Source organism: Hetaerina americana, unplaced genomic scaffold, assembly GCF_022747635.1.
Source record: "Hetaerina americana unplaced genomic scaffold, ioHetAmer1.1.p SCAF_3, whole genome shotgun sequence".
Taxonomy (NCBI): Eukaryota; Metazoa; Arthropoda; class Insecta; order Odonata; family Calopterygidae; genus Hetaerina; species Hetaerina americana.
Window position 1 is genome coordinate 51,438,251 of NW_027286874.1, and position 22,106 is coordinate 51,460,356.

Sequence of the window (22,106 nt, forward strand, 5' to 3'; positions counted from 1 at the left end):
TTGACACATTTTTGTAGACACTGTGACAGTTTTTGTATATCCATGTCATACAAGCTCGTCGACATGTCCTTGAGAAAGTATTGAACCTCATCTTTCACCTCGTCATCAGGGCTGAATCGTCTTCTAGCCAAATATTCTTTCAGCTTGGGGAGCAAGTGATAGTCACTGGGTGCCAGTCAATTAAACTGTTTCAGGAGAGCAATGGTATGATGGGTGACATGTTGGCAAGTGTTGTCATGGAGAGTTCCCTTGCTCAACATTCTTGTTCTCCCATTCAGAATTGCCTGTCTTGAGTTTTTCCATGGTTTCACAGAACCGGAAGCCGCGGTCATAAAGTCAACCACCGATACCACCTTTCAATCCCAAAATAGTTGCCATGACTTCACCATTGTTTGAATTTTTTCAGTTTGGGCAAAGAGGAATGCCACCATTCGAATGATTGTTGTTCGGTCTTAGGTGTAAATCGGAGTACACAGGTTTTGTTACCGATGGCAAATGAGCCCAAATAGTTGTCTTTTTCATTTGCATAGCGGCAAAGACATTTTCAGGCAGAATCAACTCATTGCTGAGGTGAAAGATGAGGTTCAATGCTTTCTCAAGGACATGGCGGCAAGCTGGTATAACATGTTCATACAGAAACTGTCACAGCATCTACAAAAATGCATCAACCTATATGTCAATTACATTGAAAAATAGACAAATGTTCAGCCTTCATAATGCTGGAAATACGTGCAAATTTGGCCCAAGGCGATGGATGGATCCTTCACCATCACAATCAACCTGCACATTCAGCATTGGTTGTTTGCCAGTATCTGGCAAAAAATTCAAACACCATCCTTAATCATCATCCTCTTTCACCAAATCTCACCACCTCTGACTTTTTCCTATTCCCAAAATGCAAAAATGTGATGAGGGGACATCACTGGGAAGATGTGGAGGCAATAAACCAATAAACGACAAGTAAACTAAAAATCCTAACTGCCAAGGACTTCCAAGGGTGCTTTAAACAGTGGAAAATAGAATGGAAAAAGTGCATAGCAATGAATGGAGAGTACTTTGAAGGGCATAAAATTGATGTAGACTAAATTTTGTAAAATAAAGTTTTTATGGCCACAGTTCGTGTATTTATTGGTGTGCTATTGTGTTAGTGTTCAGTTGTCATAAAAAACAAAAGGTACAGGTCATCGTCATCACCTGTCTCCATCTCTGGCTGCCGCAGGCAACAAAACAGGCTAAGTAAAATAGGCCAGGTTGTAGACTAAATTTTGCAAATAAAGTTTTTATGGCCTCAGTTCACCTATTCATTGGGCAGAGTAGTATTATAGAAAATAAACAGATTTTTGTATTTCTAAAATAGAAGACCTTATTTTTAGGTTTACCCTTGTATATTGATGGATTGAAAATTTAAATTGAACATTGAAAATTTTTTTAAAAATCTACCCAAAATAATTTGTTTTCATACTTCTTCCCAAGGACTTATTGAACAACCCACATATCTCAATTAGAATAAAAGTGATGTATTTTGAAGTTAAAATATCATGAATGATGCACCCAATAATGAGTTGCAATTGATCTCTGGATATAATATGATGAGTACAAGTAATAGGATAATATTTTGCAATGTTGCCATTTTATACCTTTATGTTTTTGAAGTTTCACTATGGACTAAATGCCATGATCTCAAAATGATGCTGTTAATTATGGCAGTACGAAAAAAACCTGTGTGTTATAGCACTTAAAATCACATTATACAATAACAAAAACTCACTCTTGTAAAGTTGCTCTTAGACAGGCAAGCTATTTAATAAGCATGCCGCTTTTACATAATTATCAAGTTGAAAAGTAATAGAAACTACCTTAGTTCTTGTAATAAGGCTTCTCCTTCTGCACTGGTGCGAAGACAGGCATCTATAGCTGAATCCCTCTGTTGAGCACATTGAGCTAATTGTCTTTCAGCAGCTTCCAATGTCTCTGGCGCCTCTTCTTCATCACCCTCACCTTCTCTTAGCCCCTCACGAGCTTCCTCTAACCAAGCACTTAACTGAAAATATACATACCCAAGTATTAGTTCAACTGATCCAAATAAAACTGTAAAAATACTTTATGATAGATTGGAATACAGATGTTTGATGAACTACTTACTTCTTTATCGTGAGTATAAAACACAACAGCAAGGTCAAGACGTCTTCTCCTTGCCTGAACTCGGGCTGCAAAACCTGATACACGTGCCTCTAACTGTGAAGCCACTGAAAAAACTTCACTAGCATTGCATTCCCCTGTCTGAGCTAGTTCTTCAGCAGCTGCTAAAAGTTTTTCTGCATTTGTGTATGTATTCTGAAAATTTTGAAAAAATAAAATTACTTGTCATTAAGATACTTTAATCTCTGAATAAAAACCAATCACTGGCAATACATACTTGAGCAACATTTTCAAAGTGTTCATGACTTTTTTGGTACACTCTAGCTTTTTGCAGATTCCTTCCTATGCCAGTGTTCTTCCTTAAAAAAACTTCACCATGATTTTCCAACCAGTCCAAAACCTGTGCACGAAAATTCAGAAATATTCATTCAGAAGATGTACATGAAACTCTTAACGACTGAATCTGAATTATAGTTCTTCCAATTTGAAATTAAAAATACCTGTTTCACATCTTCTTGAAAGAGACGCAGTGCGAGTCTTTGATGGAGTTTGATTTTCTTAGCATGCCACTTTTGCTCCAGTGCTCTGTGATGAGCCAGTATTTGGTGAATTACAGCCAACACATGGCTTGCACCTTCTGAATAGTCTGCAGCTGGACTCTTTCCTCCACCTCTTTGACTTCCCCCACCACCTCCTGTTCCAACTCCAACAACTTCGTATGCCTGCCCACCTCCCCCACTCCCCCCACCTCCACCCACATTCCCTCCACTCCCACCTCCACTACCAACATTGCTTTCTACACCTCCAGGCCCCTGCAAAGTGAAGTTCATGCTTAATTTGTAAATAATTGATGCATTAAATCTAATGTTTAAAATGTGCAGCATAGAGATTGACATTTTTAATTTGCTATGAGGCTATTTTCATTCGGTAGAAATAAAACTAATGGTAGAATTTCTAACACAATTATCTTGCCTGCCGAAAAAAATATTTCAAAGCTTAGATGGTTAATTCAAAAATATTTCAAAATTGGCTTAGGGTTCATGGAAAATTACGATGCATACACTACATTTACTTCAGTGCCCAAGTCTAGCTTAAGCAGCATTATATATTTTGAAAACATTCCTTATGAATTACTGAACACCAAATAGAAGTGCATACTATATAATAAATAAATTATACTCAGTGAATATTTCCTCCCTTAATAATTGATTGGAAAATTAGAGGCATACAAAACATGAGTGTCTATAAAATAAGCAAATTATCAAAAAGTACTATTGGTTGTTTTAGCACAAATTTTCATAGGAAAATATTCATGAAATTCAAAAATAAAATTTTGATATTAATGCCCTTGCATTTATTATGTAAAAAGTTCATGCCTCACATTTTACCTCATCGCCATCAGATAAGTGGCTCCTTAACAGTACATCATCTCCATACATTGGCCATGACATTCCCAAGCCTAGTTTAATATTACATTAAAAGTAGATTTAACACTATGAGAGGGATGCAAAGTCAAATGCTTTAAATAAATGCCAAAATCAGGAGACTTATACAATATCAGGAAAAGTTTTTCAGAAGCACTTAAATGTCATGCGAGAAGCAGCCACTTTTGAATTTTGCTCATGACTTGGGTCTTCTATTAACATGTACACTAGATTGATCTTAGAGTGTTGCCATCCAAAATTATTCTCATTTAAGCATAATATCAGAAGTAACTATGGTGGCACAGTGTTAAAAGTACCCTAATCATGAGATTTAACTTCAATTCACATATGAAACTTACTTCATGCCCTTTCAGCTTTCTTCTAGGATTCTTAAAATAAGAAAAAATCCAATCATTAATAAAATTCATTTAAAGCTTTCATTCATTAATAAATAATAATAATAAATATTACTAGCATAAAATAACTTCAATCATGTGCAAAATAGATAAAATTGAATTTAATGCAGAAAATTCAATGAAATGGTGACAAAAAAGCTATGCCATTAAAGATAATATGAATCTTAAAGTAACTGCACTTCAGAGCATGCAAAATAAATTAAATATGTTATACAACTACATTAAAAAGCAGAAATGTAAACAAGCATTTACATTAAATTTTACTGCCATAGGGTAAATAAATGCAAACTGTTATTCACTAGTTTACCCACGATATTTCCAAGAGAAGTAAGTAAAGTGCCTACATGTTTCCTAGGGGGCTGCTCCATCCCAGGTTGGTTACAGATCTGAACCAGGTGGTCTAGCTGATAGAGGAGTTTTTTGCTAGTGCTATGAACCTGCGAAGAACCCAACCAACACCAAATTAGTATTCATTAATGACTCAGTAAAATTATGTGAGATCCCACTTTTGAACTGTTACATGCTATAAAGAAGATTGCAAGTATTAAAAAAATGTAACCTAAGCAATGGCAAAAACAGCAACTTCATCTCCAGAAGAAGACCTGCTAGAAAAGAATCTTATTTCTTATAAAGTCTCCATATCCAGGGCTGAACAAACTTTACAGGTATCAAATACATAGCATGAGTAAAAACCATTCAGTTTTTCATCTGATATCAAAATTAAAAATTTAAGTATTCAACAATTTAAAATCATAGGTTTGACACAGTAAATTTGTTCAGTTCTGTTCAAGTTGATGACATGATAACAGCCTCACCTTAGTCAGCTTACATAGCAGCACCTAATCAATTGAAAGCATACACATTAGTTATAAAAGAATAGAAAAATTACAAAAGAGTTAACTAAGTCTCAAAACTATTAATTTTTTAAATCAATAAATTTTTATAGGGAAATCTTAAATGTAATGATAGAAAGCTGATAATCAATACCCCATGCATAAGACAGTAAAAGATGATGCACAAAAAACACAAGTATCAAGAAAATTTTGAAACAACTTTTGCATACATTATTTGAATTTGCATTTTCATCCACATCAGTGACAGATTCAAAGGTCTAAGCCTAACTCCTCCCTCTAACACAAATTATCATTAGAGCACACTAAAAGACAGAAAAAAACTTCAATGCCCTTTTGGTTGAAAGAAATCAGTCACTTTGTCTAACAAAAACTTGGTAAAAACTGATCACAAAATTATCATAAATATCCCACAAAGAAAACATGCTTTTTCATGAAATCAGAATTCTAAATAAATTAAAAAAAAAGTCAAATCAAAGCAATACCCCTACGTTTTTAACTAAATACTCACAAGATAATACATGGCTGAGATAACAGCAGAAAATATATATCTAGATATCAAATTTATACATGAAGTTCAGGGCTAATCATATCCCACGGTTAAACCATGCCACCACAATTATTCATGCAGTAAGTGCAAAAGCATTTCAGACTCAGAAAACACATGTCATGCAGCTGTGACTTAATCAAGTATTTTATTTGTTCTGTCTACACTTATCCAAAAATTTATAAGAACCACGAAATCTTCCACAAGGTCGCATACTATGATTAGGATATACGATATGTACTATTTACTAACTTACAAAAAAGGTTGTTTATTGAAAAAAACAATTAGGATATTTAGTTTTTAGTTTTTAAAAATTATTTTCCTCTTGAAGACGATTTTCCTGGTGAAACTCATTCAACAAAATTAATACTTTGAAAATATACAAAAACAAAATTATTTATCCATTACATTTGACAAAGGTGGAATTTGCAGTCATGAGAATATAAGAAAAATATCATTCACTAAGATGCTACCATTGTAGCCTATGTTTTTCCATTTCATTTTTTCAAACTCTTATTGAAAATAAAGAAAACCCTCATTTTTGCATTATTATAATTTACATTTCCTGCAATTTACAACACTTTCATTATGCCCTATACAATGTCCTATTTTTCAAACATACACAAAACCCTATATTTACTCGATTAAATTTCAGTTTCCCCACTATTCACATCACTGAGCTGAATTACAAAAAAAAACACTCTAAAATAGTTACTAATGAGCACCAACGTTCATAAAAACTTTTTCGATTTAGTTTCATTCAAATACACTTTAAACAGATGAGAGAGAAGAGTAATATAAATGGTTTTGAGAAAGAATGGAAAACAGTCGGGCAGTAGAGAGCACTAATAATGATAGAAACATGAACTACTTAAACTTGTAATTTAAGTGTTCGAGAGAAAAAATGTGGGCTATGAAATGAATACATTTTACAAGGAGGACCCAGCTACATAACTTATGCATAGTAAGAACACCTAAAGGAGACTAATAATATCGCACATTAGTTGAAATTATGAGGAATGAAAATAACTTTGACCCAAACATGATAAAGCACATAAAACCCAAGAACTGGTGACAGACCACTGGGGTCATTAGTACTATCTCGATACAACAGATATACCAGTGATGGATCCCCCATTAATAAAAATGCTGATACATGCTTTTGATTTAACAAAACTACCCTGAATCAAAAATAATTTTTTTTTCTTCAAAAATTTTAAGTTGGGCAACTGTTTGCACAAGTCGAAGGCAAAGTAGGTTAGATTCTCATGAGTCACGTTTTCTCAATCACTCGGGAACGTAAATAATATCCGGCTTGACAGTGGCCATATCTTATGATATAAAAGTTTCTCTTTTGCCTCACATAATTCTCTTTTCACCAGATTTTAAACTCCTAGACTAAAATAAATGGTGTGAAACAAGGGAAAACTAATCCCTACACATTTGACATAATATTTAAATAATAATACTATAAATATATACTACTAAAACTTATGAAATAGAACCATCACAAAATGGCATACATCTATTCTCACATGCATACATTATTACGCTGACTTGATTTGGATTTTCTTCCTGTGGGAAAAGAATGGCAGACTTCAACCATACTATCCAACCCATTGAGTAGAGCTTGGTATGAATTATAGACCTGGAATGTGATAAACGATTTATAGATTTAATCTTAACACATATACTACAAAGGAGAAAAATTAAAAAAATAAAAACAGAAAATAATAACACAAGAAACTCAAAAAAGCAGAGTTGAAAAGGTGAAATTACACTGTTTATACATGCAAGTGTCAGCAACCACAAAAAAACATTATAAATGATGCCATGCTTAGGATTTTTAAAAGCAAAGTCAACAAAGACATACCTCTGTGTACGCTTGGCACATGGATTCATAAAGATTCTGGTGGTGATGAATTGCTGTTTCTAGAATGATGATTTCGCTGGGAATATTTACATTTTCGCAAGCCTGACTCCAGCTTTGAACATTATCTACATACTGGGAAAAATATGGAATAGAATTGGAATTAATAACATTAAAATTGCTGACACAATTTTCTTCTAAATAATACATTACGATGAGAAGTGAAAATGACCAGATGAGGAGGTGAATTAAGATGAATCGCAAATTGATAAGAAACTTGCAATGAATGAATTTCTATAATATGGCTCAACTGTCTCAATAAGTCAGCATAATTAAATTCCCTATCATTGCAAGCAAAAGTATTTTGATACAATAATTTTGTTTGAAAGAGCCAACAAATATTTCAGCCACATAAAGTGATCAGTTCTAATTAACTTGGTCCAACAAATACACAGGATATAGATGTATGTAATAAGTTGGTATACCCTTATTATAGAGGCAATTCAATTTAAGTTACATGCATTAAATACACCAAAATCTTGACCACCCATAATGCAGATTATCAATGCTTTTCTCTTCCAAGCTCCATGAAATTGTAATAAAATTATAATCATGAAGATAGTTAAACACTTTAAAACTTTGATACACATTTAAAAAAAATACAAGTTTTAAATAGCAGACCTTTATTTAAAATATTTCACAAAATCAAAAGTTGTCAACAGTATTTAATGTTTTAATTTCAACATTTTTGTACTACCCGTGATACCCCATTATATATTCCCTTGCATTCATTCATTAGCCCTGAGAAGTCAATTCTCTACATTAAGGTGAGCAAATACATAGTTTTACTATGCCACAAAAAAGTCATCCACACTACACTGCATTATGTTAATAGGTATAATATGACAAATATGAATCTGTATCAGCGATCTTTATATAATATTTTCCCTTTGCCGGTCATTTGTTTCATCTGCCTAAGAGATTGTTTTAGCATTCTTAGGGAAATACGTTCTACTAGTTACTCTACGATAATTCTGTGTTCTCAAAAAACCCTCATAAAAATGGCTGAAAAAAGAAAAAAATGTACATTCCATTGCTAAAAAAATGGGAATTTATCAGAAGAAAAGACAAAGGAGTCTACATTTTATCTGTTTACATCATGACCATATTTTTGGCATATTTCGATCATCTGTGTTTTTCAATTATCCATTCTTCATCCTGCATCCATTAGCAAGGATAATCCAGAGTTTACTGTCCAACAAAAATGAAAACACATGAATCCCTTAGATGATGGGGTGACAACCACATCCATTCAGGATTTTACAATGATAATAAAATAAACTACTAATAATTGCATGATGAGGAAATTCTCATTTTGAAATTATTCAAAAATCTTAACATTAAGTTTAATTAAATTTTACTAGTATGACTAGAATACTTTCTCCAAGAAAGTAGATTTCTAACTCTCATAAACTCATATGTCCACTGATCTGACTTTCAGGTGTGAGACACTGTGCCATATTACCCAAATGAAGCACATGTAATCCATATTTGGGAAGTTTCCCCTTATGAACTACAATACAACTTTCCTTTGACCATTCTGAATTTCATTACATGGAAAAAATAGTTATGCTATTAAAATACACCTTCTGTTCAAGACCATAAAACAGCGGAATGTCCACAAATTGTAAATCACGTTCCATGCAAATATTTAACAAAGTTCTACCTGTTCTGCTCTATGATGAAAGAGTACTGAAAGGGCAAGCGCTGACGTTCTTTCATCTAAACCAGCAGCAAACTCTTTCCAGGCACGATCTAAACGCCCTGCTATCCCTCGCACAGCCTGAGCAGCATAATGACCACCTTCCACAAGCCTCTGGGCTACAGAAAGAATCCGATTTATGTTCACATAAACTCCCTGAAAGAAAAGAACAACAACATTTCAAAATAAACAAAATAAAAACTATGTGAAATATAACAGGCCAGCATTAATTGTGTAATGGTAAAAGTTAGATGAATTAATACTGGAATTAATAATAAAGATAATTCAATGTCAGCATCATTAAATTCCCTATCATTGCAAGCAAAAGTATTTTGACACAATAATTTTTGTTTGAAAGAGCCATTGTGATAGAGTCTTTGGCCATCTTTTTCAAATTACCCCAAAGCTAACATAAATAATTATCACCTTTCCCAGCCCATAAGACACACCTTGATTTTTCAGTTTAGAGTTTACAAAAATTACTTAGATCAGACAGAAACTACATTTTCAGAAAATATATTGCCACGTTAACACTTAATTAGAAAAAAATTAAATTGTTACATTTAAAAATTAGCAGCCCCACACATATTAATTCATCAAAGAATCCCAGAAATTTGCCATCACTGTGCCAAAACACCTTTCGGCTGCCCTTTTCAGCAGACTCAAATGAGTAATACTATCGAAATTAGTGAACGAGGCAACCATTTTCTATGCCTGTCTGTCTGAAAAAACTTAATGGTACATTTTTCTGGTGAGTTGGATTGCATTTATAGGTCCCCATAAGATGCAGGTTGATTTTAGAGCACATTTTGGAGTAAAAACAAGTGCACCTTATGGCCAGAGAAATATGACATTATGAAATGAAATACATATATGTACCCCTAAAGAAAATTTCATATTTCATCTATGCATGTGGCAAACTGCATTTTACACTAAAAACCTGGAATTTGCATAACAATATCATTACATACTATTAACTTAAATACATATTAATAGGCATACTTGCATTTGTTTGCTGTTACCAATTTTGCACTGATTAAAAACATCACACCAAAAAATAGCCATTAAAGTTTTCGAAAAACCACTTACCATAGAACTCATAGAAAAATGGTTATGCTCATCCTGAAGTTCTTTGGCTAATTGGTATGAATGTCCTATTTCTACATAATTTATAAGGAAGACATCCCGATTGTGGTATATCCAATCAAACATCTGAAAAGAAAAAATAATTTTTTCACTTATTTTTGTAGAATAACTTAATAGATTTTTTCGATTTCAAATAACTGCAACAAAAGCAGTGATTAAAATTATGAAAACAGTATCATGCACAGATACATATATCAATGAATCATTTTATAAACACAAAAACTTATTAACAAATATGTATTTTCATTAGCAAGACCTCTTTGGTAATGTTTTTTTGTAAAGAGAGACAAAAAGAGCACCAAATGAAACCACAACATAAATAATTGAGGTAAGGATTCAAATTAACATATTCATGCCAGTTAGAAAGAATGCTACTAAAGAGATGAAATAGCAGAACGATTGTTTACAATATGAAAATTGTATTTAATACATGTTTTTTGTATTCAAACATGAATTAATTTTTTAAATTAGAGCTTTCTGGTCTTATTAGTCTAAAAATTTAATCCAATTATTTGTACTGTAATTGTTCATTCATTCACAGTATAGAAATATACATTTTATTCTAATTCAGGAGGTGATGTAAAAAATGATTTTGATGACAAACATTAACACCAGCCATTTGTTCTCAAAATGTTACTCACATTTTTTCTGTTTGGAAACACATTAGTAGGTGAATCCACTTAAGTTACTGTTACAGCATTTGTTGCAGTTTCTTATAATTTCCACGGAAATGAACTAAGTGGCACCATGAATAAGGGTAGGCATGTTTCATCTAGTACATTTAAATCTATATATTACAGTGTACATTGGCTGTTATGCTACAACATGCATTTGGAGAACTTTCATTTACATTATGAAATTTAGAACAAGATTCGATGAACCTTTGATTTTGAGTGATTTGAATGATTCTACCCATTTTTACTGCTACGTAACATACTCATGAATTGGGCAAGAGAAAAAGAATTTTTTGCAGTAGGCTTGTCCAATTGAATTGCTCTTAACCCTGCCAACCCTAAAACAATAACATTTGCAATCAGTCAGCATCTATGTGCCTTCCCAGATTTTTCAACAGACCCCCTCAATTATCCATGTTCATGGGTGCATGACGAAGAGATCTATTGGAACCACTATTAACCATACAGATTATTGATTATGGAGAGCATCGAATTCATAAAAACTTTTGTGATAACAGAAATAGTATTGATTGTGTGTGATGACACAATGGACAGTTTCATTGTCAGCATGAAAAAATTAAATTCAAAAATATTTCAATAGAGCATCAAAAACTGTTTTAAACTAAACTTTCACTTTCAGAAAAAAAATTAAATATTATAAATATGAAATTTCTTGCAATTAATCAGTAAGATAAAACCTACTCTGAACAGGGAGATATGATTGAAAACCTCAGATAGGAGGATAATAATTAGATTTTCAAATGCTACTGATAGATGGTAAGAAATGTATACTTTCTACTCTTCCTATTCTAAACATTCTGTATGTATTACTTGGGTCAGTTTGTAATTCGATAAAATATTCTAATAATTAGTTGCATTTCAACAACAATAATATTTTGATTCAGTGGAACTAACAGGTACCTATCAGCTATTGCCATCCTTCCAGGAAACTTATTCATTGTGATTATGAATATGAGAACCATATTAAAGGGATTTGTAATTTTCCCCAGACTTTATTTCACATTGCAACACGTTTCACCAACTTTTGGCATCATCAGGTAAAAGTTAAACACACAGCTCTTGAATATATACACATCGGACAGAGGAGAGGGGGAAGTTGAAGGTGGGGGGGGCTGGTTTCCTGGGACTTCAAAGTTGGTGGTCGTGGCTTTTTCGGTTAAAGGAAGAAGAGGTGGTGGTGCCTTGGTTATGACTAATCTTTGGGTCGGGCCCAGGTTTATGCGGATGGGGGGCTAGGAGTGGCTGGCTACTTAGAACCGTTGGATTTGTTTACCCTCGATAAAGGGGTGGCTGTGGAGGGTCGGGGAATTGTTCAGAAGGCAAAGTCGGTGGTCGAGGAAAGAGAAAACAAAATGGAAAAAGGGTTTTTTCTTGGCTTTGATGTTGCATATGGTCAGTTCATTGCATAGATGTAACTGAGTAAGTTGAACTGTTGGGTTTGTTTACCCGCGGTGTCAATTTTTTGGAAAAGGGAGGGGAGGGATGGGAGTATAATAATTGCTCATTACACAGTATTTTATTGGGATCTGTCAAGTACCTTCGAATCTTATTAGCTCTGCAGCATCCATTTTCAATTTTTTATGGAGGAAATGTAGTATTTCTGGCACAAAATTGCTACTATGTTTTCAAACTAAGAGATGTTTTGCAAGGAGGGAATAGTGGTTTTGCTTTTAGGGACACATTCTTGGGCTCGTATTTTGATATTCCTACTAGTTTGACCGACATAATAGGTGTTGCCACGATCACATTTAAGTTTGTACATGACTGATTTATTAAATGTATCCTGTTTTTCTTTGCCATTAGCAAAGAGTTTGGAGAGAATTAGGGGTGTATAAAATGCCACTTTGAGTGCAGTTAGAAGGCAACTTGAGATTTTATAGGAAATACCTCCTAGAAAAGGGATCGTTCACCACTTGAATTCTTCAGATAAGGATATCAACCAATTCCTTGAAGCAAAGATTGAAAGTGTAAAGTATATATGAATATGAGAAGTTTGATGTGAGTTTTGCTGCGCTGTACAGTATGGGAAGTTTAGGATCTAAGGTGAATGAGAGCACATGTAATGGGTCATAATTGATTTCTATGTAATTACTGATGGTGTTTGGTTCATAATTGAAGTAATTTAAGTCACCTTAGGTTTTCCCCCACTGTGTGTAACCAAATATGTAATATGAAATTCAATCTTCAAACTAATGACACAACAAATCTTTCAGAGTGAATAATCACAAATGAAGGCATCACTGGGTCCACTTTACAATATTTTAACATTATAATTAGTTCAGTGGCATGAATGCTTTACTATTGTGAAGTGGAGGTCCATCTGATGCTGCCACAAATGGTCCAAAAACTGTTATAGTATTCACTAACCTTCTCACAGTCCTGTTCAAAAAGTCGAAGTTGAAAGCACTGATCTAACTTCAACTTTTTGTGGTGCCACAACTGTAGAAGATGCTGTTGGGCTGAATGCACTGCCTCCAAATTTTGAAGGATCGGAGCCACACTTGCCTGCAGGTCTGGCCCAGTACTTCCAACCCCACTTGCTTCATCACTCTCCCGACCCGAGTAACCTGAATCATAGCCGCCACTACTTCCACCACTGCTCACACTATCACCCGAGAGCCTACATTAATGGAAAACACTTCTATTATAATATGATGCAGTACATATTACTAAATAACTTAGAATAAGTGAGCTCGGTGATACTAACTGAAACATTATTATAATATTAAATGCACAGGGAAAAAGTTCCCCTATCAATTAAATGTAATCATTAGCATTCTTATGCATCATTAAAAAGATTATCTAAATCTCAAATGAGTATATGTATAAATCATCAGTAAAACTCAGTCATTTGACACGTAAAAGATTCAAACCAGAAATTATTTACAGCTGCTAATAAATTTTTTTTCACTTACAAAAGAAGAAAATCTTCAGGTATAATTTAATAAATAAAGGAAGAAATGAGAGGTCATTGACTGGTTTAGAAAATAAGAGGATGAATTTACTTCAGTTGCCTATTATGCTTAACAAAAGGAAATACATGAAAGCATGTTTAGGAAAGCTGAGTAGATAGGAAGGAAGAGACTAGGTATTTTTAAAGCAAATATGGAGGCAGGTAGAAGTTATGATGAAATGAAGATGGAAATAATGTTTGGCAAACATGAGGAAGCTCTTATGATGCATAGATAATAGCCTTTAAGATTTTATCCAAAACCTACTCTGTTAGGTAGACTAACTTGAATTAAAATTGCCAAACAAGCAATGCACGCATGGCTAGAGCAAAATTAATGAAAAAGTGCAATGCCATACAATAAGTAATTTGATGGTCAACATAACAGTTTCAGATCTAACTTCGTGGAGCTTGGCAGGTACAGCAACCTATATGTGGGCTAGGGGAACGGGAGGGTATGTATTGTTTCCCCCACCAAGGCAGTGATGGTCAACAACCATCCCTTAATGAAGGCTAAACCATTTGTAGGCAAACACCCCCCCTTATTAAATGTAGAACACAATGTGTTTGTTTTTTTTTCTGCCACTATTCCTAAGAACAGTGGAGTGTTACATTGTATTCTTCATTTAATTAACATAAACTTTCAATTATTTGAGCCAGAAACCTTCCAATACATACCCTCCCCCTCCCCTAGCCCACTAATAGGTTGCTGCACCTATACTAAACTTATCCCCTGTCCCTTACTCCCCTCTTGGAACCAGACTATATAAGTTGAAAAATTTTTATGCTTGTTACTTGATGATGATGCGCAGCATCGAAACCATGGTCGTGAAATATTAAATCTTTATTGTGGAAGTGGAAAGTTTCTTTTTTACCCTCATTAATATCATGGTGCTTACCAACAAACCATTTCTGCTAATATCAACATAATTATAATTCACACATTTGGAAATACAAAATTTTAAATCTTCAGAGTAGCCTAAATTTAGCTGTGAACTCTTTATCACAAATAATAATGAAAGTGACATTTAGATTTTGCCTCTGTAATAAGGGATGGACAATCACTTCTTTCATGTTTGGGCTAAGGTGCTAAATGCGTAATTCAAATGTTATGACATGAATAAATACAGATTTGAAAGAAGTATACATAAAAAAGCTATCAAAATTACAGAGTTGTATTTTCTATTCTATGGGTTCTTCTTATTTCTCGCTCAGTTCAACAGCATAAGTAATACACAAGTCAAATTTAATTAAAAATAGCAATTTTCCAAAACAATAAAGTTTAATGCGACCGGTTTCAATGTTACTACATCATCATCAGGTCTGTTGATGATGTAGTAACATTGAAACCGGTCGCATTAAACTTTATTTTTGTGGAAAATTGCTATTTTTAATTAATCATGATATTCCACCATATCACGCCTGAAACGTCTCTTTTTACACTAGTCTAAGTTACTAGTAATACACGAGTCAAATTTTTGCAACTAATGGTGCTATGGCACTGCCACCATTTTCAGATTCTCAACACAAATATCTTACCGCTAGTCTAGATATTTGTCCAGGACAATGAAGGCATCCTATTGAAATCAATTACAAATTACAATAGTACAATAACAAATTAAAGCTTCTAATTATGTGCTGATTGGAATAAGAAAAGTTCAAGTATTTGGAAAATCTTGCTGAAAAAGATGCAAATTGCAGGTAAATAGAAAATATGAGTTTTTACATATATTGAAATGATAACTAAGTGGAAGAGACCACAAAAAATGTTGTAAATAGTGGGAAAATTTAAATACTGAAAGAGATATAAAGAGTGTCACTGTATTTGTAAAAAATATGTTTTTAGAGAAAAAACAGTTAACTGTCAACAGCTGACTCTTTCCCTGAGCATAATGGATGTCCATGAGTATACTTGTTTGTGAAAACAATTTTATTTTTGATTTGGAAACATGACCTATAAATTATAAGTTTTTACTGGTAGCCAGTTGTTTATAAGCAGTTATTTGGATAGGCTAGGACTATACACTCCAATATTTCTTGGTTTCACCTAACAGGACAACACCTAACATCCCACAAAACAGTAAACTGTTCTTCATTCCACATGCATTGTATCTTCTACTGCCAACATCCATATCATTTTCCTACCCATCCATTGTTGCCGAAAATCCTCCCCTCTATCACAGTAATTAGCATTTAATTGCCAATAAAAATACTCTTCATCCATCTTCTCTACCTTCATTGGATTTCTCCCAACAATACTCTCTCCTCCCCCACCATCCCTAGAACTTCATTTGATTTCCTTCCGTCCATTTTACCTAGTCAACCCTTCTCCAGACCAACATCTCGAAAACCTCTGATCTACTTTTATAAGCTTGCTTCAACAACACAAGTTTCTGGCACAAATACTCTACTACTTTCACTGGTTTTTCCTTGATATCCTCACCCAATCTTCCCGTCATCAATTCCCTCTTTCTTGTGGAAGCTTCTTTGCCTAACACAATTATTCTTTCTATCCCTCCTACTGTGACCATCTGGGTTAAAATAGAAGGGAAGACAACTCCAAAATACATTAATTGTCCACTGATGTACTTTCTACCCTCTTATTTTAACATTTAACTTAGCTTTGCTCCTTCTTGAAAACCTCAAAACCTTTGTTTTACTTATATTGATTCTCGTTTCATACCTATCACACAAACTTTATAGTTAGCTTTTGCACAGTATGAAATCACTGTGATAAAATAAACAGCATTTAGTATTTACTGTAAAACCTTGGCTGACTGGCTAATTAAAGCTTGATCATCTGCCAACCTCACTGAATTTTAGAATTCTCAACCAACACTCATTCCCATTACCAGTTTCTTCCATGTGCTTTTTACTATTTCCTCAAAATATAAGTGAAAAGTATGAGTTATAATGGAAATCCCTGTCTTACTCTCTTCCTAACACTGCCCATCCCAACTCTTTATCAGCTACATGCACCAGAGCATGTTTGACACATAAAAAAGTTACACTGAAGTCCCCTAACAATCCAATCTACTCCTGTCTTCTACAATAGTCATTAATTCTACCAATTTACTGTATCAAATGCCTTCCTCACACCAGCAAACCAAACAAATACATCCTGGTTGTACATTATGCTCCTTTGTTTTAGTGATTTTTATACTGCTATGGCATCATGTGTACCTCTCCCCTTCCTCAACCTTAACTGACCAATCCCAAAGTAATCATTAACCCTTCTCTCCTTCTTCCTGTTAATGACTCTTCTGTAGTACTACTACAGAACTACTACTTCTGCTGAGGGTGAAATTAAACATTCTATCGTTTTATCATTCTATAGTCCTCACATTAGGCTAACTTTCTATTTTTTGAGATAGAAACTAGCATTGTTCAGACAAAATCTTCCAGCCAAATTCTTTCTTCATAATTTGAACAAATAAGCCCATACACACTATTACTTCAATGTCGCAATTCATAGCATCATAATTTGTCTTTTAAACCTACTGACCTTTGTAATACACGCTGGCCAAGGAGATCCAGATCTTCAACAGGTGCCTTAAGTATCTTCTTTTTCATTTCATGATGGAGATCAAGGCTATGCTTTGCACCAGATACATCATCAGCAAATTCATTTCGAGACAAGTCTTCTTGTAGGTCATCCAACCTGTCCAGCAGGTCAGCTGCTTGCCACAAAAAGTCTTCAATGGCCTAAAACATAAATATGAATAAAAGAATTAATGAAGAGAAAAAAACTAGCAATATCATTAAACTAGATTATCTAGTCAATACAGATAGGTGAAGCAGTTGCAGCAATGATCATTTCTATCCCAAGAATGAACATTTTTTTAGAATTAGGAGTTTGCAATGGAATTAGAATGTACTTTAATTTACATTTTCAAATAAAATGTACCTTTTAGAATGTTAAATAAAATGAACCTTCAAGCAAACTTCTTAAAACATTCACATTGCAGGATATACAATTTTAGAAAATCTTAGCATTATGGAGGCCAGGCAAACTGGACCAATTAAACTAATATTTTTCCCATGAGTTTCATTAAGTTCTACATAATTGAAATATATCAATGCATTATTAATGTATATTTTGAACATTTTTATTAATTGAGGATGTTTTTGTTGAATTTGAACCATAAAATGCAGCTTGTGGAAAATATTTAATTGCACATTGCCCAAAACTTTTTTGATCACAGGAGATTAGTAAACAATTTGCCTCCATTATGGAAAAACTTTCAAGCAAATTAAATTCCATAATATTTCCATTTATTAGTATGGCATTAAAACCCAAACATTAAGTGCCTGCATGATGATGTTGATTTTTACATATCTTGACATTTAAATGGTTTCGCACATATTGAGCCAATTCCTTTTCTTTTAATAGTGTTATCTTTTCCGTTCATTAAAAATTATTAACAATATGGGTAGTTTTCCCAGTATCCCATAAAATTTAGGAATTGGAGTTCTTAAGTATAAAATCTCAAGAGCAAGACATAAATTTTTGTTGAGTTCTAACTTATGAAAAATAAACTTTTTTACAGATTTTTTGTTGTTGAATTACTTTATTTAATAAACCCAACTTTTAAAAACGTAGTTCCATAGATATTTATGAATCTTCCTGATGTTATGCACAGTACTAGCCACTATTACCCAAAATGATTTCACTTAACCTGCTATATTTATGCATAAAATCGGCCTCCCAAGGCTATAAGTAAAATGGTTAATGGATTTCCTTAGCCAAAACACATTACTATGATTTTTTCATACTACCTTGATCAAAAAGTTCCCGGAATAACCACCGTTTGAGTTCTGTTTTTTTTTGTTAAATTGGTACATCTGTTGTTGATATTCCCTTTAAATCTTAGTGTCATAACTTGACATTTGCAAAAGTTACGGTCGGTTTTCGGTATGTCCATCAGTGCTTCCTGCGATTTTTCCATTACTTCCTCTCGGCTGCTAAAACGCGTTCCCCGTAATGGTTTTTTAACTCGATTGAACAGAAAGAAGTCACAGGGAGCCAAATCAGGTGAATTCGGTGGCTGTTGGATGGTATTTGTTGCATTTTTCGTCAAAAAATTACGAATAATGATAGCACTGTGCGACGGTGCGTTATCATGGTGCAAAATCCACGAGTTTTCTGCCCACATTTCTGGTCTCTTTCGGCGAATTGCTTCACGCAAACGTCTCATAACGCCCAAATAATACTCTTTGTTTACTGTCTGGCCTTCTGGCAAAAATTCATGATGCACTACACCGTTGTAATCCATGAAAACCGTCAGCATTGCCTTCTTTTTTGACTGAAAACGACGTGGTTTTTTTTGGTCTCGGCTCATTTGGTGAACGCCATTCACTTGCCTGATGTCTGGATTGCGTGTCGTACTCATAAACCCACGTCTCGCCTCCAGTAATGATCCTTTTGATGAATGTGGGATCGGATTCAGCCTCGCAAATCATGTCTTTTGCGACGTCAACACGGTCTCTTTTTTGCATGAAATTGAGGTCTTTTGGCACCAACTTTGCTGCTACACGACGGAAACCCAAATCATTAACCACAATGTCTTGGGCGGATCCATAGGCAATGTTCAAGTCCTCCGCTATTTCTCTGATGGTTAATTTGCGGTTATTGACCAACATTTCTTTTACTTTATCAATTTTTTCACCGACTTTCGATGTCGATGGTCTGCCACTGCGTTCATCATCTTCGATTGACTCACGACCACTTCTGAACCGCTCGTGCCACTGGTAAACGACCGTTTTTTTTAGAGAATCGTTGCCGAAACAGTTTTCCAACATTTCCAACGTCCGTGCGCCACTAAATCCGTTTTTTACGCAAAATTTAATACAAGTTCGTTGTTGCAAATTTAAATCCATTTCTGCAATTGTAAAAAATCGCCAACACACACAGAGATAGATGTACTCTTGGCTACGTAACTTTTGCAAATGTCAAGTTATGACACTAAGATTTAAAGGGAATATCAACAACAGATGTACCAATTTAACAAAAAAAACAGAACTCAAATCGGAACGATGGGAGCGCCACACGGTGGTTATTCCGGGAACTTTTTGATCAAGGTAGTATGTATGTAGCTGGAGAATTCACTCCTGTGATCATGGGATATAACTTTTAAGGTTACTTGAAGTAGCCTTAGGGTCAGTTTTATTTATTTTATTTCACAGGGTAATCCTATGAATAGCAAATAATCTAATGTTTCCGGTTGTTTTATAATTATGCAATGTCACTTATGCAAAGAAGGATAAGGAGGGAACTGATCACAATTCCCTATGAACACCTGAAGCTACCTTCACAAAATCAGAATTATTAAGTAACAAATTACTTCAAGTTTGTTCTCAAAGATAAAATTGAAATATTGCTCCATTATCGTTCATTCTACATAACTGAAATTCTTGGCTCAAATTAAAGCATTTAAGTTAGTAACTCAACTTATAACAGGATTAAATGGATACATTGCCTTTTTAATTTCACCATTGTTTGGGTGTCATAAATTGATTAACCAAGCTTTTATACAATATCTTAACTTCAAAAATCATGTCTTGTCAAAAACTCAGATCTAGAAGTGTGTGATGTCATTCAGAATTATACAGTGAAGAACTTTGAATGGATTTGAATGACATTGGTAGGTAATTTCCCATGATATCTAATATTTCCACTTTTATAAATGAGAGTGCCATGAGCTAGTAGTTTTCATTCTCACTACACTTCATTTTCTAATGAGGAATTACTGAACAACACGCAACGAACTACATAACTACTGAACAAAAATACCTTTTTTCATTGGACTTAAAATTTAGGGCAATAGCTCAAATAGAATTAATGCATAAAAAGATACACTTGTTTTCAAACATTTGATATTGAATGCCATTAAAAGTGAAAGAACACACAATGATATTTTCAAGACTACCAAATATTTCAAGTATTTGCTCATAATGCCAACCTTTTTCACACAAAAAGCTCAAAACAAAACCAAGATAGACTGAAATGTTAACTCACCACTCTCATATCAATCCACTGGGCATGATCATAACGTAAGGTACCTTCCAGATCAGCAGTTAACTGAGATGGATCAATTAGCTTGGGAAGTGCTTCAAGGCTAAGTAGGCTGGTCTGTAAAAAATAATGCATAAAACATCTTTTTATAAAAAATCACTTTCATGCCAAACATGATAATTTTTTTTTAGGTACACACAATTTCAATGCTGCCAAATGTATCTGTTATTTCTCATGTTGATCCAGACACATAAATGAAGTCTAAAAAGCATTATCAATAGCAAACCATAATGCTTGAATAGATATGTAATAGTATTGATATCACATGTAACAGTACTTTTTGAAAGATCTACTTTCAAGTGTCATTAGTTGGGTAAACTTTTGCAATGGAAATATTTTATACACTCACCTCAAATTTGTATTTGTGACTAGCTAAGGAGGTACGCTGTTTCTGCCAAAAATTATCCGGCTTTATGATGCATGCTAGATGAACACTGCCAGGAAAATGCTCATGCAAGACTTTCAGTATTGGTTTCACAGTACCCCAGGTAGATCCACGCATATCAATAACAGCTGTAAAGCCCAACTCTCTTGCCTCCTCACTAAAATAAATTGATATAAAAGAATGAGTAACTTAATTCCTACAAAAAATAAAATGCCTAATTTGTTTTTAAAATTTGACATAATCATGAAATACAAAGTTATTATATTTATTTCCAAAGCTGGATTGTTGAAATTGTTTTTACATTGAATTCATGGAATTCATAAATATTACAGAATCTGCCACCTTGACTTGGGTAGCATATGAACTGTCTGCAGGCATGAGATATTAAAAAGATTTCAAGGCATATGTAACACATAACACATAACTTGAGAGCAGCTGGTGATAATACTTCCTGGGTAAGTCATTCTTGTAATTTTAAGTATTGTTTTAAGAAAAATTTCATAATTCAAAGTAAATTAACATAATATGATAAAATACAAGCATAAATGACTTTTTCTTTGTGAATGATTAGCTTGAGTTTCATTGAATTTAGCTATGCAAAAGTTAAAATATATCTTCCAAGTATAAATTTAATAATTTTGGATGTTAAAATTTACTGTTATCTCAATAGGGCATTTTGTCCTATGACAAATTGAAAAATATCTGTAATTTAGTCCATCTCATTAATCGTAGTCACTAATATCATTCTTTTATAATATTAATAGCAAATTTCACACCATAAATTTTTTAATGCATGCATTTAATAAAAAAATATTTTTACTTATGAATATGAAAATAAATACATAT

At 33.7% G+C, this 22,106-nt stretch overlaps 1 protein-coding gene across 1 annotated transcript in view; it reads right to left on the bottom strand.

The window, feature by feature from the left end:
* The window catches only part of trio (trio Rho guanine nucleotide exchange factor), a 251,658-nt gene that overhangs the window by 215,465 nt on the left and 14,087 nt on the right, over nt 1-22,106 (bottom strand). The window contains exons 3-15 of the mRNA XM_071587214.1: nt 21,225-21,417; nt 20,819-20,932; nt 17,306-17,505; nt 13,218-13,470; nt 10,099-10,221; nt 8,974-9,165; nt 7,251-7,382; nt 4,324-4,416; nt 3,923-3,952; nt 2,640-2,951; nt 2,417-2,539; nt 2,143-2,334; nt 1,857-2,041 (exon numbers count right to left, since the gene is read on the bottom strand). Of these exons, the coding sequence (XP_071443315.1) occupies nt 1,857-2,041; nt 2,143-2,334; nt 2,417-2,539; nt 2,640-2,951; nt 3,923-3,952; nt 4,324-4,416; nt 7,251-7,382; nt 8,974-9,165; nt 10,099-10,221; nt 13,218-13,470; nt 17,306-17,505; nt 20,819-20,932; nt 21,225-21,417 (2,142 nt within the window). The remainder of the gene's footprint in view (nt 1-1,856; nt 2,042-2,142; nt 2,335-2,416; nt 2,540-2,639; nt 2,952-3,922; nt 3,953-4,323; nt 4,417-7,250; nt 7,383-8,973; nt 9,166-10,098; nt 10,222-13,217; nt 13,471-17,305; nt 17,506-20,818; nt 20,933-21,224; nt 21,418-22,106) is intronic.